At 45.5% G+C, this 22,093-nt stretch overlaps 1 protein-coding gene across 4 annotated transcripts in view; it reads left to right on the top strand.

Moving 5' to 3' along the window:
- The window catches only part of ARHGAP29 (Rho GTPase activating protein 29), a 323,518-nt gene that overhangs the window by 202,434 nt on the left and 98,991 nt on the right, over positions 1-22,093 (top strand). For all 4 annotated transcript variants that reach the window (XM_085601475.1, XM_085601476.1, XM_085601477.1 and 1 more), the window contains 6 exons: positions 480-617; positions 876-940; positions 1,285-1,395; positions 1,523-1,603; positions 1,794-1,982; positions 12,545-12,682. In XM_085601475.1, the coding sequence (XP_085457601.1) occupies positions 480-617; positions 876-940; positions 1,285-1,395; positions 1,523-1,603; positions 1,794-1,982; positions 12,545-12,682 (722 nt within the window). The remainder of the gene's footprint in view (positions 1-479; positions 618-875; positions 941-1,284; positions 1,396-1,522; positions 1,604-1,793; positions 1,983-12,544; positions 12,683-22,093) is intronic.

Consider the following 22,093-nt stretch of genomic DNA (forward strand, 5'->3'; position numbering starts at 1 on the left):
ATCGCCCAAAATAAAAATAACTTAAAGGAAAAATGGTATGTAAAATAATCTTTTTAAGAATTAGTAACATAAACCACACTGGAACAGGCGGATCTGATCTCCAGTCCTAGTGAATAATATTTATTGTATGCTGTATATTTTTTCATACCGAGTGGAGAAAGATAAGCAGGGAAGGGAAAGGCGAGGGGGGTGTGACACTAACTCTTAAAGCTCTAAATATAAGTAAACTGCTTATATTTTCCTTAGCAACGTTCATTCGTATTTTCTGTTAGTGAGTGCAGAAGCGGACCATGCACCTATCAAAGAAGCAGTTTAAATTTTAAGATTGGAAATCCCTCTCGGCAGTTTCAATTTAAGAAACTGAACACAAGATTTTTTTTATATATAATTGCTTTACCGCTTATATTCATGCAGGATTTGAAGTTCGACCTTGCTTACTTTCTCTGTTTCCCACAATACATCTCCCGTTCTGTTTTTAGGACATCTTCGAGCGGAAGAGGTTGATAACATGCTCCTGAGAAACGACAGTGGGATTGAGGCCGCTCTGTCGTATGCGAAAGCCTGGTCAAAGTACACCAAGGATGTGTTGGCCTGGGTGGAAAAAAGACTGAGCTTGGGTGAGTAGCTCTGTGTGGCAACTAATTGGCTTTGACAAGGGCTAATTCCGCTAGGCTTGCTTTACAGACCGTTGGTAACGAGATTTCTAAAGAGGTAGACATTTAATCGAAGTAACTAAAACAAATGCATGCTTGGAATATAGAAAATGTCTGATCTCTGTATTTTATGCTTTCAAATACAATAATGCCTTGAGAACTGAACTAGTGTTGCATGTGCGTATTAGTTCTTACGGTTATTCTTTCTCCTCTTCTTTTTAGAGTTGGAATGTGCCAAAAATTTTGCAAAAATCGCGGAGGCTGCCAAAGGTATTGTGGGACCACAGGTGAGTGTGCTTGTGCAGAGTTTATCAAATTGAAATTTACTGCAAGCTTTAGATAAGGTTAGCACATTCCTTAATCAGAATGGAAAGGTCAACTTTTATGTGAATTTTTTTCGTGGCCGTGTCCTGCCGTCTGCTTTCTCTTATCTTTGAACTTGATAAACTTGAACTTTCTTATGCTCTAAAACCATTCTGTTTTCATTTAAATTATTTATTTTTTGGCTGCTCTTATGCTCTGCTACCGTACGAACTCTTGTTTTTCAAGTAATGTAGCAATACCGAACCCGAGTTTCAAATGCTGCAGCAAGACCAATGTGCATGATCTATTCGTGTGCTTTGAATTCCAGGACTACATGCCCTTTCAGTCTATATTCACCTCGGCGTTTCAAAATGACGTGGAAAGCAGCCAACTTTTGCTGCAAACCACAGCATCTCTGCAAAGCAACAAATGTATGCAGGTAAGCCAGCTCTTCTGTGCACCTCCGCTCTGCATTGTGCTCTCGTGGTGGACTTGTTTGCTTCAAACCAATATTGAGCTGCCTGCTGACTTGTGAAATTATGCATCATTTTCATCTCTATTTACAGCCTGTCCAAGGAAGACGGAGTGAATTGGATAAACTAAGAAAAGAAATCAAAGATCTCTGGCAACGGGAGCTAAAAAAAATGGTGTGTAAGACAATTACGATTACGGAGAAAATGGACCATTTGAAGCATTTTACAAAACAATATCCAGTGATGGCGTGCAGTTTGTTATTTTTTCCTCAGTTTTTTTTTTTCTCCCTTGCATGTAATGGACAGTAATGGTCAGTATGTCTCTTAGTGCTTTGAAGAAGTGAATACATTTCTTTCCCTACAGCAAGAGCTCGAGGTTGCTCTGAGGAAAGCCAAGCAGTTATGCATCCAACGCCAGGACGAGCACGACAAGGCAAGGTCCAGCACCGTTCGTGCGGAGGAGGAACAGTTAAGCTCAAGTGCAGGACTTGTGAAAGAATCCACCAAACAGCTGGAGAAAAGAAGGCGTCTGGAAGAGGAGGCTTTACAGAAGGTGAGCAAAGCTCCGGTTTAGAACTTTGTTAAACTAGTTTTAGCTTGCTGCAGGATGAAATGGCATGCTACTGGTAAATTAAATCTGTATGTGTCTTTTTGGATTAACAGTGTTGAGTTTTACACCTGAAACAATTTCTAGATCTGGCTTGACAGCACAGCTGTCTAAAATCCATTGTTACCAGTGCTAAAAAGTGCACATTCAGTGGGCTTTAGCTGCACCCGACTGGTATTTCTCTCACCACCTGGCTATTTGGTATAATTCCACATTTTTGTAAATGCTTATACGTGCATTTTATATCTCCTATTTGCAATATTTACAGAAAGCAAACCTTTTTGACACTGCTTCCTAGCATTGACTTAGCTAGTTGGATTGGCTTTAATGTGATAAACAGCATTTTTGCAAGCAGTGTATATAAACAGTATTTGTGATTATTCCGGTGGGAAACCTTGCTGGGGAAAATCGCAAATACGTTTGCTATTCAGACCTTTGTAGCAATGGGCTTCAATTGCATGAAAATATTTGTGCCACAATTGTACAGGCATTAGCAAAGCAAAGGACCGGCGGGAGAACATGGGAGGAGAAATGGAGCGAAGAAGGTAGAGATGGAACATAGTAACTAGCAACAAAGAACTTTGGGGCTGAGGATGAGATGTGGAATTGAGCAACAAATTAGTGAAAACAGGAGAGAGAGATAGTAGACATAGGAAGGAAATAGGAAGGGCCATGCACGCTCACTGACTGCTAAAAGTTAATAGTTATAGAAAATGTAAAAGGAACAAATAGACCCCGATGCAGAAACCATGGTGAAGCAGAAATGCTCTAAATTTGGGTCTCTCTCTCTCTCTCTTTCTCTCTCTATCTCTCTCTATCTGTATATGTATGTATGTACGTACATAACATTCTTCCCTCCATCTAGAGCAGATCCACACTCGTATCTTGGGGTTCAATTTCTTTATTCACCGTTAGCACTTGCGTAAAAAACTGGAACGCTTTTCGGCTGTGGACACAGCCTTTGTCCAACATAAATTGGACAAATAAATTTAATTAACTTCTTGAAATCTTTGAAAGTGTCACACATCATATATCCCTTGTATATTTCTGAGTATTTGGCAGCCTTTCACTATGCGTTTTCAAGTGTCAGTAAGTACAGAAATCACAAGTCCTTGACTGCCTGCTGCCAGCCACACTTTAAATTCAATTTACACGATATAACGATATACACACACACACACACACACACACACACACACACCACACACCACACACCACACACCACACACCACACACACACCCCTTTCCCCCCCCCCCCCTCTCAGTGGAGGTTGCCACTTGGTAGTTATAGTTGGGGTTGTGTTTTCATAGGGAATGCAGTTTTTGTGTTTCTAATAACTTAGGCACCGTTTGACAAATCTTCAAGAAACGTAACAAAAAAGTGCTCTTTTTTTCTCTAGTTTGCCCATGGAAAGTTTCAGGGTGATCCGTCAAGCAGGGTCCCAAATCCTGTTTACCCCTTTCATTTTCCCCTAGGAACGTTAGAAACAGCTACAGCCTAAACAGGTAAACGTATTTACACCAAATTTGGCAGAAAGCTAGATCCAGAATGAGTGCTTTTTAGGTCTCACCTGAGCCAGCGCATGCGCAGCGAGACATTTAGTATACGGGTTTTCAAAGTGCTACCAGACCTCGCTGGCCTAACGCTTGCGTTCACGCGAGCGTGCACACGCCCATCTGCCTCCCTTCCAGCGTGATCACTGCTGCGTGCGCACCACTCGCGTGCTTACCACAGAGCGCCTCCTCGCGATCACTTTCGCTTTGATCGCTTTCACTTTCACGGCCGTGCTGCCATTACTTTTACGGCCGTGCTGCCAATGCTTGTTACTTTTTATATGCTGTTTTTCGGTATGCTTTAAATAACATGAACGCTAATGACCTAGCATTGGTCTCTGTGATTTGACTGCAGTTTCCTCTCACCACTGTTTATCTGTTTACCTTGGAACCAACAGGGATGCGCCCTCTGTCAGTGTTTAGAGCCATTAAACTATATATGTGTGACGAGAATGTGGTTTAGGGTTCATGGCTGGTGTTAAATCTTCAAATGGAATTTTGTGCATTTTGTTTGTCTACGGTAATTAAAAAAATCTGGGGTTTATTCCATGGAGACTGCGCGTGCCCCCATACATCAGAGGCCTTGCCACCCATGAATGATTTAGGAATGCAAAATACCTCTGCTCTCTCGGAGGACGGCTGCGCATTTCCGGCTGCATTTCCTGCCTCGGTCAGAGAGTGACAGGGCACGTATGTGCTGAACAGGGCGGATAAGGACAACGTTTGCCAGCCGCACCCTGCAGCGGTTATTAGATCTTTGATGCCCACAGGTATGGCGACCCTGCCTGGGCCTTACTGACAGAACGGCCGCAGCTGGTCACTCCCCGGTCTCCTCGCGCGCAGTCTGTTAATGTCTGTTAGGACCCCGCTAACAGTCATCGGCCAGGGACAGTCACAACCTGCCCCGCTGAACCCGGGCCATTCATCAAGCGTGACTGCTTGACAGACAGATCAGGCAGCCTGTGTTCCTGTTTCTAGTTATTCCTGGTGGAAGGTGGGACGCTCAAGTTACTGAGGATTTTATCTGCGCCCCTTAAAAAAAATTCATAATTGTAGCTTACTTCCCCACCATGATCTCAAATAAATAAACACCAGCAGTTCCTACTGAATAATGTAAAACACTTAACGTATGCAATTAGCAATGAAGCAATAGTATTAATATACGTGTTTGTGGATTACTTTACATCAAAAGAAATAATTAACTGTAATTTTCTTTCGATGGCCATCCCAGCAATCCGTTGTGTGCGGTCGGTAATTTATTTTGTTGGCAGTAAAAAATGTTGGCGGTACTTAACTGTGCAGTGTAAAATTTTATTTAATGAACTGCCACTGGCAAAGAAGAAAAATACATTAAATTGTGCAATACTGTGTTCATGTCAAGTACTTTGCAATTTAATGCTGACTAATTAAAATACGGACAGAGCTTTACCACCGTCATAAAAGTGCTTACATAACCCAACCACTAGCCTGGTACACAGCTGTAAAAACGGATTTTCTGGCCAGCTACCCCCGTCAGTGGGAAACAATTAGAAATATGACCTGTCCTGTTATGCAAGAGTTGTGCAGAAGTTGTGAATGCCGCCAATCCAATAATTTTACATTGATTTTCTATTTATACTGCTCACACAGCAGACTAAGGAGCTTGTTTGCAAGCCACTTTTGCCGCCGGTGCGTCACTTTTAACATGGGGAAAAGACGTCCAGGCGATGCAAGGGTCTTGTAAATAGGTCCCTAAATGCCCACGTGAATACCCCCAAACTACACCCACCACACCACACACACGTCACATATTTAAATCCAAGCAGGACTTACTCTGCATTTCTTCAGACTGAGGCTGATAACTGATTTAATACTGCAGAAGGCAATATTACAAATATTAAGTGAGGTTGAAAGCTAATGATACTGGGGCTAACCCTTGAGGGGTTCGCCATGGGATTATATGAGAGTCAAATAAGAAAGAGCTTAGTTTCAATAAATGGAATCACTTTGCCAGGACTCGGGTGAACCAAAGGAGACATAAGTCCATGTTCCTGATATGTAACATGCATTATGTTGTTGCTGTGCATGATGGCACACACAGAAAAGACGGATATACAAACAGTGGCACTCCTGTTTTCTCTATTTCATGGCACACGAGAGCAGGCAATTTGTGGGATGCAGTGTAAAGGAAAAAGAGTGAGGCTTGGTATTTTGTCTAGTAAATTACCAATATATGCAGAATGAGAACTATTTTGCACCCATTTCTTCAATAGAAGGTCTTTATTGCAATGTGGATTGAGGTTACTGTGGTAACACACTTTTAATTAGTTTGTAGAATTTTAACACATACTGTGGTCTACATTCACTGACTGATGAGGAAGGAGGAGCTAATTTCTGATCATCAACAACCTTCGTCCTTCACCTGTTCCTTCCCCCACGTCCGATAGACCAATCCCTTAAATTACAGAGAAAGCTTGATGTAAGGCAAAGGGTTGGGGGGAGGGGGGGAGGGTGGGGGGGTCTAGACCTCAGGGTCAGGCCTTACAGCACCATTGTATCAGGTGACATCATGAATATAGAAAGCAACTCCAATTCAAATTTGATGAGTTTCTTCCACATCATTATCCAAGATGTTGCACGTGGAATTATGCCTGGTCCTTTCAATTATTTCGGACGTCAGCTCCCTGAGGTCAGTTGCTAAGTATGCCAGAAATGGAGCCAAACCATTTAAAAAACATGACCTTATATTCCAACGAGACACTGATTTTCTCCACGATGAGGAAATCCCATGCCCTAAGTATTCAATCATGCCAAGTAGGTACCCTTTCTTTTACTCATAAAGAAAGTATTGCATGGAATGCTACACTCGGACTCATTCTCCTGGTAATTACTAATATCTAAGTGGGCTCTCTGGTGGCACTTTTAATTGCCCGTTACAAATACCTTTGATTCCCCAAGAGTGTGTAAAATCGAGGTCATTTTCCGGACCACGGATAACAAAGGCCTTAGAACACACAGGTCTCTGTTGGGGATACGTGAGCCCAAGTAACATCACCCCATGGACTCATGGAATTCTGATAATATACTCTGCATCCGTGGCACCCAGGACCGCGTTTTAGACGGCAGAGAATTTACCAGAATGCATTTCACTCTACACCTCCTCCAACATCCCTGGGGTGTATCAGCATCCCAATCATAAATCTTTGCTTCGGTCTGTTACCAGTACATCATACATTTACCTAGGCCCATATTACACATGGCCTCTTAATTACCATGCAGCTGGCAACAGTAGTTACCAGCCACATGAGAATTAAACATCTTTTACTTTCATACAGAGGTTTTGGCTACTGAAAACAATTGAACTCTTCTTTGAAAAGTCTGGGGAATAATGAGGACTTATAAGAGTGATCAGACAGAATTACCAATTCTACCAGAAGCTCATCCTTTCTTAGGGGACCCTTAGGGTCCAACTCCTAATTGGTTAAATTTTCCCCATCCCTGGAGTTACTGCTTACCCCAGTATTAGTAACTCCAGGGGTGGGGGAAATCCAGCCCATTTTCTGGGTCACTTGCAATGAGGGCCATAGTGTTTCTCTACCTCCCTCTAGCATTATGGATGCTTTATGTATCTTATAATCGATTCTACACCAGACATTGTCCGAAAGTTCCCTACCATGGTCTTTCCTCCACCGTTTCTGGCCTGGTGATGTAACCACTGCCTGACTCAAGAAGAGAAGTAGTTTGTAGATATTGGAGATTACGTGTTTAATATGGTCGCACTTAAGCATCCACTTATCAAAACCCATGGAACCCCTTAAAGTCCCTTTATCAAGGAGAGTTGAAGTAGCCAGTGGCGCACCTAGCAAAAATTAAACTGTTTCCAATTGTGTTGCCCACATTGCTATTTCAATCCCTCAAAGGGTTTGATGTCCTCTGCATTGGAACAGAGACCTCACCATAATAAATGTGTTGCCCTGCCCACACATGTTGAACTCTCCCCCTTTGTAACCTGGAGTAAATTGTTACATGTTAAAGTGCTGTAAAACTATATGGTCCTCCATCACACAATGCTATGGAGTACTCCAGGGTGATTTTTGTTAGGTAGGAAATATGAACTATCAGGTGCATCAACATGAATAGCTCTGTTGGGGGGAGGTGGGGAATACAATCATAATCCCCCATGTTAAAATCCGATACACTGGGATAAGAATTTGACAGGTGTTATCATTATAGCCTTTTTTTAATTCAGTCCTGAACTCCATTTGACCCATTATTTTCTGGGTATTTTGCACATGTTAAATTTCAGCAGGTAAAATCTACTAATGTTTAGCTCAGGGGGCTCAGTAAAATCCAGCAATCTTATAATTGTAACCCCAGCGCAAAAAAGTGTATGCACTAGGGCACTGTGAAAACAGACTTGTAATAGGGGCCAAATGAGATTCTAATTAGATGTAGTACTTTAGTCACAGTGATCAGACAATGCATCCTTAAATGGGTAAAATAGAACAATTCACTTGACAAACATACGCAAAGACATCCACCTCCTCATTAGTCAACTTTCCAATATTCCTTTAACTGAGAACTGGAACTGCTATCCTAGTCTACAGATACATAATCAACACCTCAAAATAAATTATTGTCCAAGCAGTGCTTTTTTTAGGTCTCGCGCCTAGCGTTGCAGTGCGCAGCACGAGACCTCTTGTAGGGGGTTTGAAAACGACCCTAGGAATCGCACACGCTCGTGCGTGTGCTTTTCCTTTTGGGCCACGCGATTGGCCTTTGCGTGCGTCTTTTTATCCAAGACAGCACGCAGATGGCCAAAGGCGGGCGCATTGCTCTGCCCATGGCCTATTGGTGTCTGTTACGCGCAGTAAGCAGCATATGTTTTCAATTATTGTGCCCAGACACGGGCGCGATAATTGGAAACATACGCAGCTGCTCGCAACCGCTCGTGCACACCAGCAGCTCTCGCATCTCATGCGCACCACTCGCGGGCTTGTTTGTTTTTTTAAGCTATTTAGGGATTGTAAGAAATACATTTAACGTTTTCCAAACCCTCTCAGCGTGTGTAAATTATTTGAAAAAATGCTAGTCTCTCATGAACAGGTTCGGAAAGTTAAGTCTCTCAGCTACACGCAGGAACCAAAAAAAAGCAGTCTGAAGCACACAAAGGCCGGGGGTCTTAGGTTTCACGCGCATACTCACTCGCTGCATGGCTAACTTTTTAATGGACCCAAAAAACAATGTCTGCACACTGAACCGTTTCGCACTTCTGTTCAGAGACCAATGGGAGGGATGGGTGCTTTTCACAGTGCGCGCGACTTAAGTAAGGAGTGTTTGTTGGCACCTTTTATGTTCCTTCTCTCTGCCCTTTGTGCACCTGTGTTTTCATGCATGTTTACAGCGAGTTAGTGTCTGGGTGTAAGCCAGGAGAGGAGTTCCGGGGGTCCCTTCCAGGAGAGCAGGAGACAGTTAAAGACGGGGCCCGACTGCTTTGTTTTCACAGCCTAAGTAGGGGCTTTCGAGTAGGAAGTGTTTGACTATTTACATGCTATTCAATCATACGTGCAAACGCATAGAAATGAGCGTTATGCTTACGGACATGTGGTACGTTTGTAGGACATGCACGTTTGAAAGACTCCACAGAGAGGTGCACACAAGGCTTCAAGGACACGTGTTTGGCCACAGAAACACGTGAACAGACCTTGTGAAAGAGCACAAGACAATGGCACGTGTATGTGTGTACATGTACACAAGACTGAAGAAAGATGCATGTGCGGACCTCTGGTACCAGCAGGGCTTTAAGTGGGATGAAAAAACTGGAGGGTCTCTCAAAGGGGTGTGGCTTAAAACACTTGAGCTAAAAATCTGTGCTTAGCATAGTGTGCCGCCCGTCTTGCATTTTGCTGTTTGTTATTTCGTTCAGATATATGATACAACAAGTAACATCATATCTACAACCAGTCTGAACTATTGGCTTTGTCAATGGTTGTTAGTTGCATAATATGAATAAGCAGCAACTATGGCTTGTATATAATATTGAAAAGTTTCCACTTACAGCCCTGGTGACACCACGGCATTATTGCTGCTCCTGGGTTTCAAAAAGAGAAGGGAAATCAAGAAAGAAAATGTATCTTCCCCTACAACGCTCACCTGGCATGACGTCATGCCGTAACTTCTCCACTAGAGAGAAGTGAGCAGTGTGAGTATGCGCACATCGTTGTGCCCGCTGTCACTGCAGTCCAGAACAAGCATTTGCAATGCAATAGATCTCACATTTACGCGAGTTTGAGCTATTGATATTGCAAATAACAATGCCTTTTATTTTTGTTTTCGTTTTAAAAACATAAATAAAAGGCATTGTCCTTTACAATGCCAATAGCTTAAACTCGTGTAACTGCGAGACCTATTGCATTGCAAATGCTTGTTGTGTTTTGGTGTAAGTCAGTTCAGTAGGTTTTGAGCAGTTAATGTTCAAAAACCTTGTATATCTACGGACACGGAGACTCTGCAGATACCAAGAGATTTCAAACTATGATCTTATTGGCTGCCACCACCTCTGCCACCAGCCATCTTAGGACTCCGAAAAAAAGGCATAAGTGGGCAGGGTAGGAATACCCTGACTCCCTAGGCATGGTGGTGGGGTCCTTGCCCGGGGCCCAAATGTGTTTTTTAAATTTTGCTGCAAATTTGCAGTCAATCCGCAGCTAAAACATACATGAAAAGCACGGTCTCAGGAGCTTGTTTATTTTTAAGCCCCTAGGAGAGCCAGATCCCAGGGGGAACAGATGTTTGTTTTGGGCGAGGGAGGGGGGTCATGTGGTTCTCCCTGGAAAGATTTCGGCCCCAGAGACTCCATCCCCTGGGGCCTGGCCACCATGTAAGGGGGGTGCATGGCCCCCTTCCCTGCTCTGATTTCGGCCCGGGAACCCCTTCCTTGGGGCCCAACCGCATTGTAAAGAGGAAGACTGCATGTGTTCCACTTTCCCGGGCAGATTTTGGTCCCAGGGACCCTATTCCCCAGGACCCACCTGTATTTGCAAAAGGGAAGGGGGGTATGCAGCTGCCCTCTCCGGGCCGATTTTGGCCCAGGGGATCCGTGGGCCCGGCTGCATGTGCCGTGTTGCCCCTAGGTAGGTAGGTGTGTGTCTGTGTGTTTCATTCTTGACAAAGCCCTGCACTGTGCATTTCTTTTTGTACTGGCTTGCCAGTCTAGGGCATTCTCAAGACTCACTGTTGAATCCTATTTAGATCACATTTGAATGTTTACGGTATATTTGCACGGAGATGTGGTCTGTGCAGTGGGGTTGTAATTGCAATCATATTTAGTCAATTGGAATGACCATATGACGCTCAGAAGTTATTAGTGTGATAAATTATATAGTTTTCAGAGGGCAGACATGCAATATGTAGTCTATATTACTCTTTGAACCCCTACTTTTAGTGCTTTGTTTGTGATGACTCCCCTCACTTTCTCTCCTGCCTCCTATGTGTGCACATGTGTGCTGTGGCAAATCTCAGATGTTCTATAAGGTGACCAGCTCACTCAATCCTTGCTTTCATCCCTCAAATAATTGCTATTGGGTGCAAACCAAGACTACAGTACCTAGTATGCATGCCACCACAGGACCATGTCATAGCTCTTTTTTCTAACTTTTAGCCCTGCTTCACAGCAGCCGCACTGCTGTACAACATGGCTGAAAGCAATTTGCAAAGCCAATAGCGCTCTGCTTTGCCAATGCTTGTTTGATGAGCTCAGGTATTTGTGTCTTTATAAAGTCTGAGTGGTATAGTCATTTTTGGAGGTAAACACATACCTTTATCTGTATAACATGTTACAAAGTGGGCCATCCATTGGAGATACGTTGATATGCGAATCCCCTATTCTTCGACTTGTCAACAAAATTCTGGCATTTGCCTCTAAATGTGACTCTACCATTTGTCTCCCCTGACCCATCCACTGCATTGGATTGCTCCAGTGAGTAAGGCACAGCTGCTCCATTCATTTGTGCCCTTTTTTTGCAAACTAAGGCATCCCTCAAAACTTAAATGAGGGCTGGGCTCTCAATTTCTGTATGGATCTTAATACGTCCTACACATCATTCAACTGTCTCTGTTGCATATAGTTGTCCTATAGTCCTAACCCCAGGGAAAGGAAGTCCAAAGCTCTTATTGTACAGGCCGTTGTCTTCTAAATTCTTGTAGTGCTTCTTTTGTCGAACTGTGTTCAGGCTCAAGGAAGTGTTGGTATTTTTTCAGCAGCCTTCTGCAAAGCAACCTTATGGGTTGTCTCTTGCTTTTTGTACACAGTGTGCTAGATATTTTTTAGGTCTGACTTAGTTTTGTCCAGTCCTGATGAGAACATTTTAGCAAAGCCACTGCAGAATTTGCTTTGCTGTCTCTTCTTCGGATGAATGCTTTGAAATGTTAGGTTGTGAGGCAGTGGGGTTCGAACATTGGATCACGTGCAAGTTAATTACTGTAAGTACTCTTAATCCTAGAATAACTATGTCTCCTATCATTATCCCATCCTCCCATCATAGAGCGTTGTTTGGTGTGTTTAGAGTCTGACTGTCCAAATTGAAAACTTTATGCTGTGCAAACTAACTCTCGTCCCTTCTTTTTGCAACAGTGCTAAGGAGTGGGTTTATAGGAGTTGGCAAATCACTGGTGAATAAATTGTTATATCTGAGTGAAGTCAGCACATCCTCTCTGACGTGTGATGCTAATTCAAAGGCTGTCTGTTTTTTTGTTTTTCACTTGTACACCTTGCTTTTTCATTGTAGAAGATACAATTTGTATCTTCTCACTTCAACATCTGCTTATTAGGACTTGTGTACAAAAGATTTGTGTACCCTAGCATTTTGTGTATCTGTTTCAGATAATCGCTTGGAACAAAACAAATGTATAGCATTTCCAGACACTGTGTAATTCTACTATGAACAAAAATGTTATTTTGTTTGCTTTTTTTGCAGGCTGAAGAGGCCAATGAAAATTATAAAACCCTTGTCACAGAGGTTGAAGAAAAGAGGAACGATATGGAGAACATCAAAAGTGATGTTTTAACACAGCTCCGGGAACTGATTTATCAGTGTGATCTAACTCTTAAAGCTGTAAGATATTTTTTTCTTAGTATTTGCACTCCAAAGTGTAAAACAATTGAGCAAATCTAAATTTATAGACATTAAATATTGATCAAAAGGAGTGCAGTGTGAATCTTAGAAAACAGGTGATGTGAGGGTGGTTATTGGACTGATGCAAGCTACCTATTTAAATGAAAAACTTAAATTATGGTTATACTCCAAAGTCTACATTATAAAGCATTCACCTCTTGCCAAAATGTACTGCACATGACCGCAGACTATGCCATATGCCATCAGATATTGCGGTATGGGTTGATATCACATAATGACAGCACAAGTACCCTTATTGAGACATTTTTTTATAGGGTATAGTGAGGTACACTGTGACCATACCCTCTATGGATCGCACACAGGTTATGACCTGTCGCTACATATTATTATTGAGATATATAGGTCTTCGCTTTCACCAAGCCCTATATAAACTGTATACAGGGGCATACAGGGCACCTTTATACAGGATATCTAGCTATTTACTCATTGCAGAGCTGTGAACTTGCTTCCTACATAGTCATATGGCACCCTGGGCAGTATCCTATTTGCTAGACTCATGCTTAGTCTCTGGTCTCACCCTGTGCATGCTGCATAAATTGGGAGAAGATAAAACATATGTCCTTCCAGGCGACCAGTGTAGGGACCACCCTCTCCATATAAGCTCATCTCAGAACTATCTGACCTTTGGGTGACTCAAAATATGGGTGTTTTCTTCTACAGACTTAAATCCACCCCTTAACCATAATATCTGAAAGAAACACGTTAGTTAGATTCCTTACCTTCGAATATCCCCAGGCGTCAGACTGGATCCGGAAAGATTTTTCGTCAGCAGTACCCCTGCGCGTCGGTAGGCGTCGTCAGCGGCTCAGCGTCCGTCGTCCGCGTCGTGTTCGCCGGGATGGCGTTGTCGTAGTACTTACACGCCGCCCTCACGCACTGACGTCAGTTCTTCTTTTTTCCGCGCCAGCAAGCGCAGATCCGGGAAGAGCGTACCCTTAGTCCTTTTTTGACTAACTTTTTGGACATTTTTGTCTATCTTTTTCGAGTCGACTTCGACTCCTGGTGCCGGTAGGGATGCCTGGGTTCAAGCCGTGTGACGTCTGTCACCGACTGATGTCGGTTACCGACCCCCACCATCAGTGTCTCTACTGTCTTGGGGCTGACCACGATGACAAGTCGTGCCCCGACTGGCGGGCCTTGACGTCAAAAGCTAGGTGGGAGCGGTCCCGCAAGCTCCTCAAGATCCGGCAGTCGGCTCCGCGCCGCTCGAGGTCCCGGTCGAGGAGGAAGTCGAGGGACCGGTCGCAGTCATCACCGCTCGTCGGGGTCCAAGTTCTCGCACTCTGGTAGGTCGAGGCATGGCAAAATGAAGTCGAAGAAGCAACATCGCTCTTCTGACTCCCCTCGCCGGTCACGCGACTCGGCTGAGGGTTCGGGTGGCACCACCCGCGTGGGTCCGCCGGAGCCGTAGGAGTCGCATCCGAACCCACACCCTCCGGTCCCTGGGCTTCATGCGACTCCGGGCGAGATTTGAGACTTCATCGTGGCCATGACGAGTCTCTTTCCGCCGTCTAGGCCTGCCGGTGCCATCGTCTACTTCGGTTCCGACGCCGCAGGTCCCCGTGGGATCCAGGCCTGAATCCCGGTCGACGCCAGTTGACCTCACGACTCCTCCGCTGGCGCCGACCCCCATGGTGTCGCTCCCGGCGCCGTCCTTGGATGCCACCGTCCCTAGTTTCAGTCCGGGTCCGCCGTCGGAGCGGCGCCGCTCAACGCTGTCTCCGGCGTCGATGGATGAGCCCTTCACCTATGACCCGGCTCCGTCATTTCTGCCTGTTTACCAGGAGACGGATGAAGGGGAGGACTGGGAGGGTTCTAAGGACACTCTGGCACAGCAGTGCCAGTTAAGTCAGGACTGGGCAGATGAGCTGGGGGACGCCAGTGGTCTAGACACTTCGCCTTACACTGGTTTTGTCTCTCCTCCTGCCGTGGCTACAGAGGAGGGTGCTACTTATGCTGTGGTGCTGCGCAGGGCGGCCCAGGCCTTTCACCTGGAGCTCCCTGCAGCGGCCGTGAGGACTAACCTCCTCACGGAGGTGCTTCAACCGCCAGTAAGCTCTTCGGAGCCTCTGCTGCAGTTTAATGAGGCCCTCACCGACGTTCTGATAGGCACATGGTCCAAGCCCTCCACAGTCTCTCCTGTGAATCGGAACGTGGCCCCGCGCCACCGCCCAGCTCCAGGCGACCCCAGCTTTCTGTCCGTACATCCCAACCTCTAAGAGTCTGGTTATCCAGGCCTCCACGTCCCAAACCGCCTTCCCGTCCGCACCGAGAATCCAAAAGGATGGAACAGTTTGGCAAGAAACTGTTTTCCTCCCTCAGTCTGGGGTTGCGGTCCATTAATACCGCGTGCCTTTTGGACCGTTACACACACACACTCTGTGGGATACGGTGGCGGACGTGCCGCCCCAGTGTCCAGAGGAGGCCAGGACACGGCTCACCCAGGCTCTTGCTGAGGGGCGTGATGCAGCACGGTATTCCATCAGATGTGGACTTGACACCACGGACTCGCTGGGTAGAGCGATTGCTACGACGGTGGCGATTCGTCATCACGCCTGGCTGAGGTCCACGAACTTTTCAGGGGATGGCCAGAGGACTCTCATGGACATGCCCTTTGATGGCCGTTGCCTTTTTGGCAACAAAGCAGATAGCGCGCTGGAGCACTTTAAGGAACTTTGGAAGTCACGAGGTCGGGATCGTATTGCGCATGGGCTTCGGCTCCATCCTCAGATTGTTTTTTTCCGCCATCGGGCTCGAATGTAATCTTCGCGCTCCGGTTCCGAACAGCTTCCAGTTCGACGATCGACGTACAATCCTCACCCCAAAACCGCGGTATTGTTTAGATCGCGATCTCCCCTACTCGACGCGCCTTCTCATCGGCACAGACCTTCGGTTCCAGTCGTCGACGGCGGCCTTCGGGCCTCTCCAAGCTTCGGTCCTCGCTAATGGAATGGACTCCATTTAAAAAGTACCCTCGATGTGGGTCCAAATTTCCCCACACCGATCTCCACGAGGTATGCAATCTCTGCCTCTCCCCTGAACACGAGGCTCGAGACTGTCCGGCGTGTAAGTCCTTCCGGTCCAAAAAGACTATTCGGGACCGAAGAGCCAGAAGAACTATGGCGCACTCCTTGACGATACCGGACGACATCTTCGGAGAAGGCATCGATGCTCCAGAGCGTTACACCGACGAGGGCCTTGTCAGCGTTTCCGAAGCAGACGACCCAGATGTGGAGGACATCACCCCGGCGCAGAGGGTCGTGAGTACTGATCAACCTCCGCCTCCAAAGAGGAAGGACTCTGCTACCTCTCCGTTCAGAATACCTTCCCCACCTCTTCCACCTCCTCCACCTTCCCCACCTCCACCCCCTCCGCCTTCTCCACCCCAACCTCATCGTTCTCCCACCCCTTCTCCACACGATGATGATCATGGGGACCCATATGATGACATAGGGGGATGTCCCCCCAGGACCTACCCACAGGGGACCCCACCCCTACAGGATCCCCAGACCCATGGGACGATTACAATATCCCTGATATCCCCAACGTCCCACAAGATGATCTTTACCCCTCCAGACCATCTCCACCAGAAGACTCATTGGGGTTCCACCATCTACTGCAAAGGGCGGCACACTATCACGGGGTAGACTTGCATACCGACCCCGTGGAGGAAGATTTCCTCCTCGACACATTCAACACCACACATAGGTGTACCTCCATATTACCTATGCTTAAAGGAGTGGTAAAGCATGCGCCAGAAGTTTTTAAGGACCCAGTTAGGGCCAGGGTCATTAACCCGCGCATCGAAAAAAAATACAAAGCTGCCCCCACAGATCCCTCCTACATCAGATGGCCAGCACCACTAGATTCTCTAGTGGTATCCACTGCACGTAAAAGGGCAAATTCCCAGGCGTCCGGCGAAGCACCACCACCTGACAAAGAGTCAAAGCTACTGGACGCATCAGGAAAGCGCACTGCGTCACAAGCAGCCAATATGTGGCGTATCGCCAATACTCAAGCGCTATTGGCCAGAAATGACAGGGCACATTATGACGAGTTATAAAGCATAATGCACCACCTCCCTGAAAAATATAAAGCTAGGGCCGACAAACTAATTCAAGAGGGTAAGGCTATTACTAACACCTCTATACGCTGTGCCCTAGATGCAGCAGACACAGCTTCCAGGGCCATCAATACCAGCGTCCTCCTCCGTCGCCATGCTTGGCTAAGAATATCAGGGTTTAAACGGGAGGTACAAGCCTCCATCCTTAACCATCCCTTTGACCAGGAACATCTATTTGGCCCAAAAGTGAATGAGGCCCTAGAAAAAATGAAGAAGGATACGGCGAAATCCATGGGAGCCTTACAGTCACACCCTCCTAGACGCTCCTTTCGCCGCTCTTCCTTTCGAACTTCATCTAGAGGCTACTCCTCAGACCGCGCGTCCACTTTATACAAATCCCCTACTCAGTCCACCTTCACAAGGGGTTATCAAAGAGGCGGCTATAGGGGCAACAATAATAAAGGCAGAGGCAAAACAAATAACGCCCGCTCTGCCACAACGCCTACCCAATGACTTCCCCCCCGCTCCCCCCAGACCATTCCACTCCGGTCGGGGGCAGACTCTAACATTTCCTTCCTGTCTGGCCTACCATCACCTCAGACAAATGGGTAACACAAATAATTTGGTCAGGCTACTGCCTAGAACGAATATCTACCCCCCCAAACATTCCACCCAGGCAGCGCCCAATGTCACAAGAACATTTAATACTCCTAAAGCAGGAGGTAATCTCCCTCCTACAGAATCAGGCAATAGAACCCGTTCCTACCAACCAACAAAACATGGGAGTCTACTCCCTATATTTTCTCATACCAAAAAGGGACGAGACTCTGCGACCCATCCTAGATCTCCGGCCCCTAAACACATACATACACTCAGACCATTTTCATATGGTAACACTTCAGCAGGTACTTCCGCTCCTCTCCCAAAACGTCTTTTTGACCACCTTAGACCTAAAAGACGCTTATTTCCACATTCCAGTGCACAAAGCTCACCGGAAGTACCTCAGATTTGTAGTGGATGGACAACACTTCCAATTCAAAGTGCTCCCGTTGGGAGTCACAACAGCGCCAAGGGTATTCACCAAGTGCCTAGCAGTGGTGGCAGCACATTTGCGAAGACAACACATCCACGTCTTCCCATACTTAGACGACTGGCTCATAAAAGCCAGGTCATACAATCAGTGTGTACAACACACGTCTACCACCATTCAACTTCTCCACCAGCTGGGCTTCACAGTAAACCACAAGAAGTCCCATCTCCAACCATCCCACATAAAACAATACCTCGGTGCCACCATAGACACCTCAAGAGCACTAGCCTACCCCAATCCTGCCAGGATTGCAAGCATTCAAGCTCTAAGCACAAAATTCATAGCACAACACTCCCTTCCAGCTCGAGTGTTTATGCAATTAATAGGGATGATGGCCTCTTGCATTTTCATAGTACCTCACGCAAGATTTCAGATGCGTCCTCTCCAAGAGTGCTTAGCGCGCCAATGGAACCAGGCCCAGGGTCAATTAACAGATCTGGTGTTGGTAGACGGTCGCACCCATTGCTCTCTGCAGTGGTGGAACACCACAAACCTTTCCAAAGGTCGACCGTTCCTGGACCCGGTTCCTCAAATAGTACTGACAACGGACGCATCGCTCTCCGGCTGGGGAGCTCATCTACTACATCTCACCACGCAGGGCAAGTGGACACCTCAACAAAAGTTACTCCATATCAACCATCTGGAGTTACTAGCAATCTTCTTAGCCCTAAAATCTTTTCAAACTCAAATTTCAGGCAAGGCAGTCCTGATCCGAACAGACAACATGACAGCCATGTATTATATTCAAAAACAAGGCGGCACACACTCTCCACAGCTCTCTCACCTAGCACAGAGCTTATGGAGATGGGCAATACCCCAGAAAATCTTTCTCCTAGCTCAGCATGTCCCAGGAGTCCAAAACACAGTGGCAGATCTGCTCAGCAGGCAGACACAACAGATCCACGAGTGGGAGCTTCACCCGCAAGTTCTTCACCCGTATTTTCAAATGTGGGGGCATCCACAGATGGACCTCTTCGCCACCCACAAACGCCAAATGCCCAAGCTTCGCCACCAGATACCCATACCCATTGTCTAAAGGAAATGCGATATGGATGAACTGGTCAGGCAGATTTCCGTATGCTTTTCCGCCTCTCCCGCTCATTCCACTAGTGGTGCGCAAACTACAACAACACTCCCTCACACTAATCCTAGTAGCTCCAACGTGGGCCAGACAACCGTGGTATACCACACTGCTGGAACTATCTGTAGTACCGCACCAAAAACTACACCTCTCTCCGCACCTCTTAACCCAGAACCATGGAGAGATCAAACACCCGGACCCAGCGCAGCTCAACCTTGCGATCTGGCTCCTGAAATCCTAGAATTTGGATACCTAAATCTTCCCCCTGACTGTATGAACGTCATCAGAGAAGCTAGAAGACCTACCACTAGAGTGTGCTACGCCGCTAAGTGGAAACGTTTTGTTGTTTATTGCCATAACAACACTATCAATCCACTGGAAGTGTCCATTGAACACATCATAGGCTACTTACTCCACCTACAAAGGTGCAATCTAGCCTACACGTCCATTCGACTACACCTCGCAGCTATTGCAGCTTACCTACAAAACAGGCAACCTCTATCACTCTTTAGAGTGCCTGCCATCAAAGCCTTCATGGAAGGCCTTAAAAGAATAATTCCCCCCAGAGTGCCACCCTCACCTGTGTGGAACTTAAATATCGTTCTCACAAGGCTAATGGGGCCTCCCTTTGAACCTCTGCACAAATGCGAACTACAATTCCTAACATGGAAAACCGCTTTTCTTGTAGCCATCACTTCCCTTATAACGGTCAGTGAGATACAAGCACTTACCATTCAAGAACCCTTTCTCCAAATGCACCACAACAAGATTGTTCTCCGTACCAACCCAAAATTCCTCCCTAAAGTCATTTCTCCCTTTCACCTAAACCAAACAGTAGAACTACCAGTATTTTCCTCGCAACCACAGACCGTTGCAGAAAGGGCTCTTCACACACTGGATGTCAAACGAGCCTTACTCTACTACATTCAAAGAACACAACCTTTCCGTAAGACCAAACAACTGTTTGTTTCTTTCTCTCCACCGCACAAAGGCAGCCCTATCTCAAAATCAGGGATAACTAGGTGGATTGTAAAATGCATTCAAATCTGCTACCATAAAGCAAAGCGAACGCTATCCATTCCCCCGAAAGCCCATTCTACACGAAAAATAGGGGCTTCCATGGCATTCTTAGGGAACATCCCATTAGATGATATCTGCAAAGCAGCAACATGGTCAACACCGCACACTTTCACCAAACACTATTGTGTAGATGTGCAAACTAAGCAACAAGCTAGTGTGGGCCAGGCTGTACTCAAAGCATTTTAAAACACTGCAACAGATATGGGTGGTCGCCGCTAACGGTGGGTACTGCTATATAATCTATGCACAAGTGTGTAATCTGCAGCTCATATGCCTCGAACGGAATATGCTACTTACCAGTATGCATCTGTTCTTGGCATGTAGAGCTGCAGATCTACACACGCCCACCCGCCTCCCCGGCTACCTGTATCCGACCCAGTTTATCTTATTTAGATAGCACACACATGGGCATCTTTCCCTGCTAGCGAAAAACAATCTGAGGATGGAGCCGAAGCCCATGCGCAATACGATCCAAAGGAGGAGTCACCGACCGCGTGACTTCCAAAGACTTTTCAAGAGGAAAAACAAACTGCAAACATCCGGGCCCAACACCAGATGGCGATCTATGCACAAGTGTGTAGATCTGCAGCTCTACATGCCCAGAACAGATGCATACTGGTAAGTAGCATATTCCTTTGCTTTTAGCCAACGTTTAATTTCTATATCTGCAAGGGTCTGGCAGCAGCTTAAAAGTAAAGTTTTATGAAAACAATGTCAAAACAAATCATTGAGAAAGCCAAAAGGTTGGCAGCCAACACTAAACTTACTGGCTTTGTCAATGCTTATTTGCTATTGTACACGTTTCTGCTGTTTGACTTTTATTAATTGAGATAAGGTCTTCCAAGGGCTTTTCTCACGTAAGCATCGATAGTGACTTTTTCAGAGCTGCCCTTATTTTGCAACTCATGTTGAAGAGTGACAGCTGTGACGACGAATGAAGTCAAATCTCCGTTCCCTGATTATGGATAAACGTCTAATCCTTATTCACTTGATATCTCAGTTTTCAATTTTCCTGCTTGGCCAATATTTTTAGGTCTTGACTGAGACAGACAGCGCATGTGCTGTCACTTGTGAGATCTTTTGTTTATTTAAAAGGGGCTTAGATTCCTCCACTTACTTGCTATTGGTTGGCTTCATAGTTCCTCTTTTTACTCGCTTCTGACTGGTCAGCTCATGCCTTTTTCTCTTTCTCACCATTTGTTTACCTCTTCTGTGGAACACGGACCTAGTGCTGATTAGATTAGTATTTTATTTGTGTCCTTCGCTGCTGGTGCTTGGATTGAGGTATTTTTTTTCTTCCTTGTTCCGGGTTGGTTCCTTGTCGTTGGATCTTTCACCCTCCCCGTCATAGTTGCATGTCTCCTCTCTTCCTCCTGTTATGTCGCATAAGCAAGACCTACTGGCTTTGCCCATGCTTGTTGTATAATGCTCTTTTTATCTTGGTTATTTATAAACTAGAAGAGGGTAAGAAAACATATATATATTTTCTGCTACTCTACTTATCTGTGATTGTGTCAAATTTGATCTTATTAAAACTACAAGTAGACATTTGGTTAACTATAAATTTCTTCTGATCAGTTAAAATGTCGATCCTATGACCAGTGCTTGGCTTCACTAGGTTTAGGTTTATACCTGTTTATTAAATTATACAAATGAACGAGAGCAATTGGCAGGGTCTCAAAAAACCCTCATTTTATAGGTCTGTTTTAAAAGAATTTTTTTATTTTTTATTGAATGCCATCTGACTAAATTTTCTTTTCTTTTTTATTTAAAAACTGCTGTTTTGTGCTGCTAGCCTCCAAAAATATGTATGTGAGGCTATCTTTAAAAAGCACTTACTGTTGAGTGACAAAAAGTGTTTGTGAATCAGGTCCTTATTGTTAAAAATATTTCTATGGCTTGCCTTTAAAGAGGGAGTGTTAAGGTCCTTTTCATGAGGGCATTTTCTCTCTTCGTGAGGCTGATTGTTTGAGTGCTATTGAAAACTTATGCAGTCTTTTAAGTTCAACATTATAA

The sequence above is a fragment of the Triturus cristatus genome, chromosome 4_2, assembly GCF_964204655.1.
Source record: "Triturus cristatus chromosome 4_2, aTriCri1.1, whole genome shotgun sequence".
Taxonomy (NCBI): domain Eukaryota; kingdom Metazoa; phylum Chordata; class Amphibia; order Caudata; family Salamandridae; genus Triturus; species Triturus cristatus.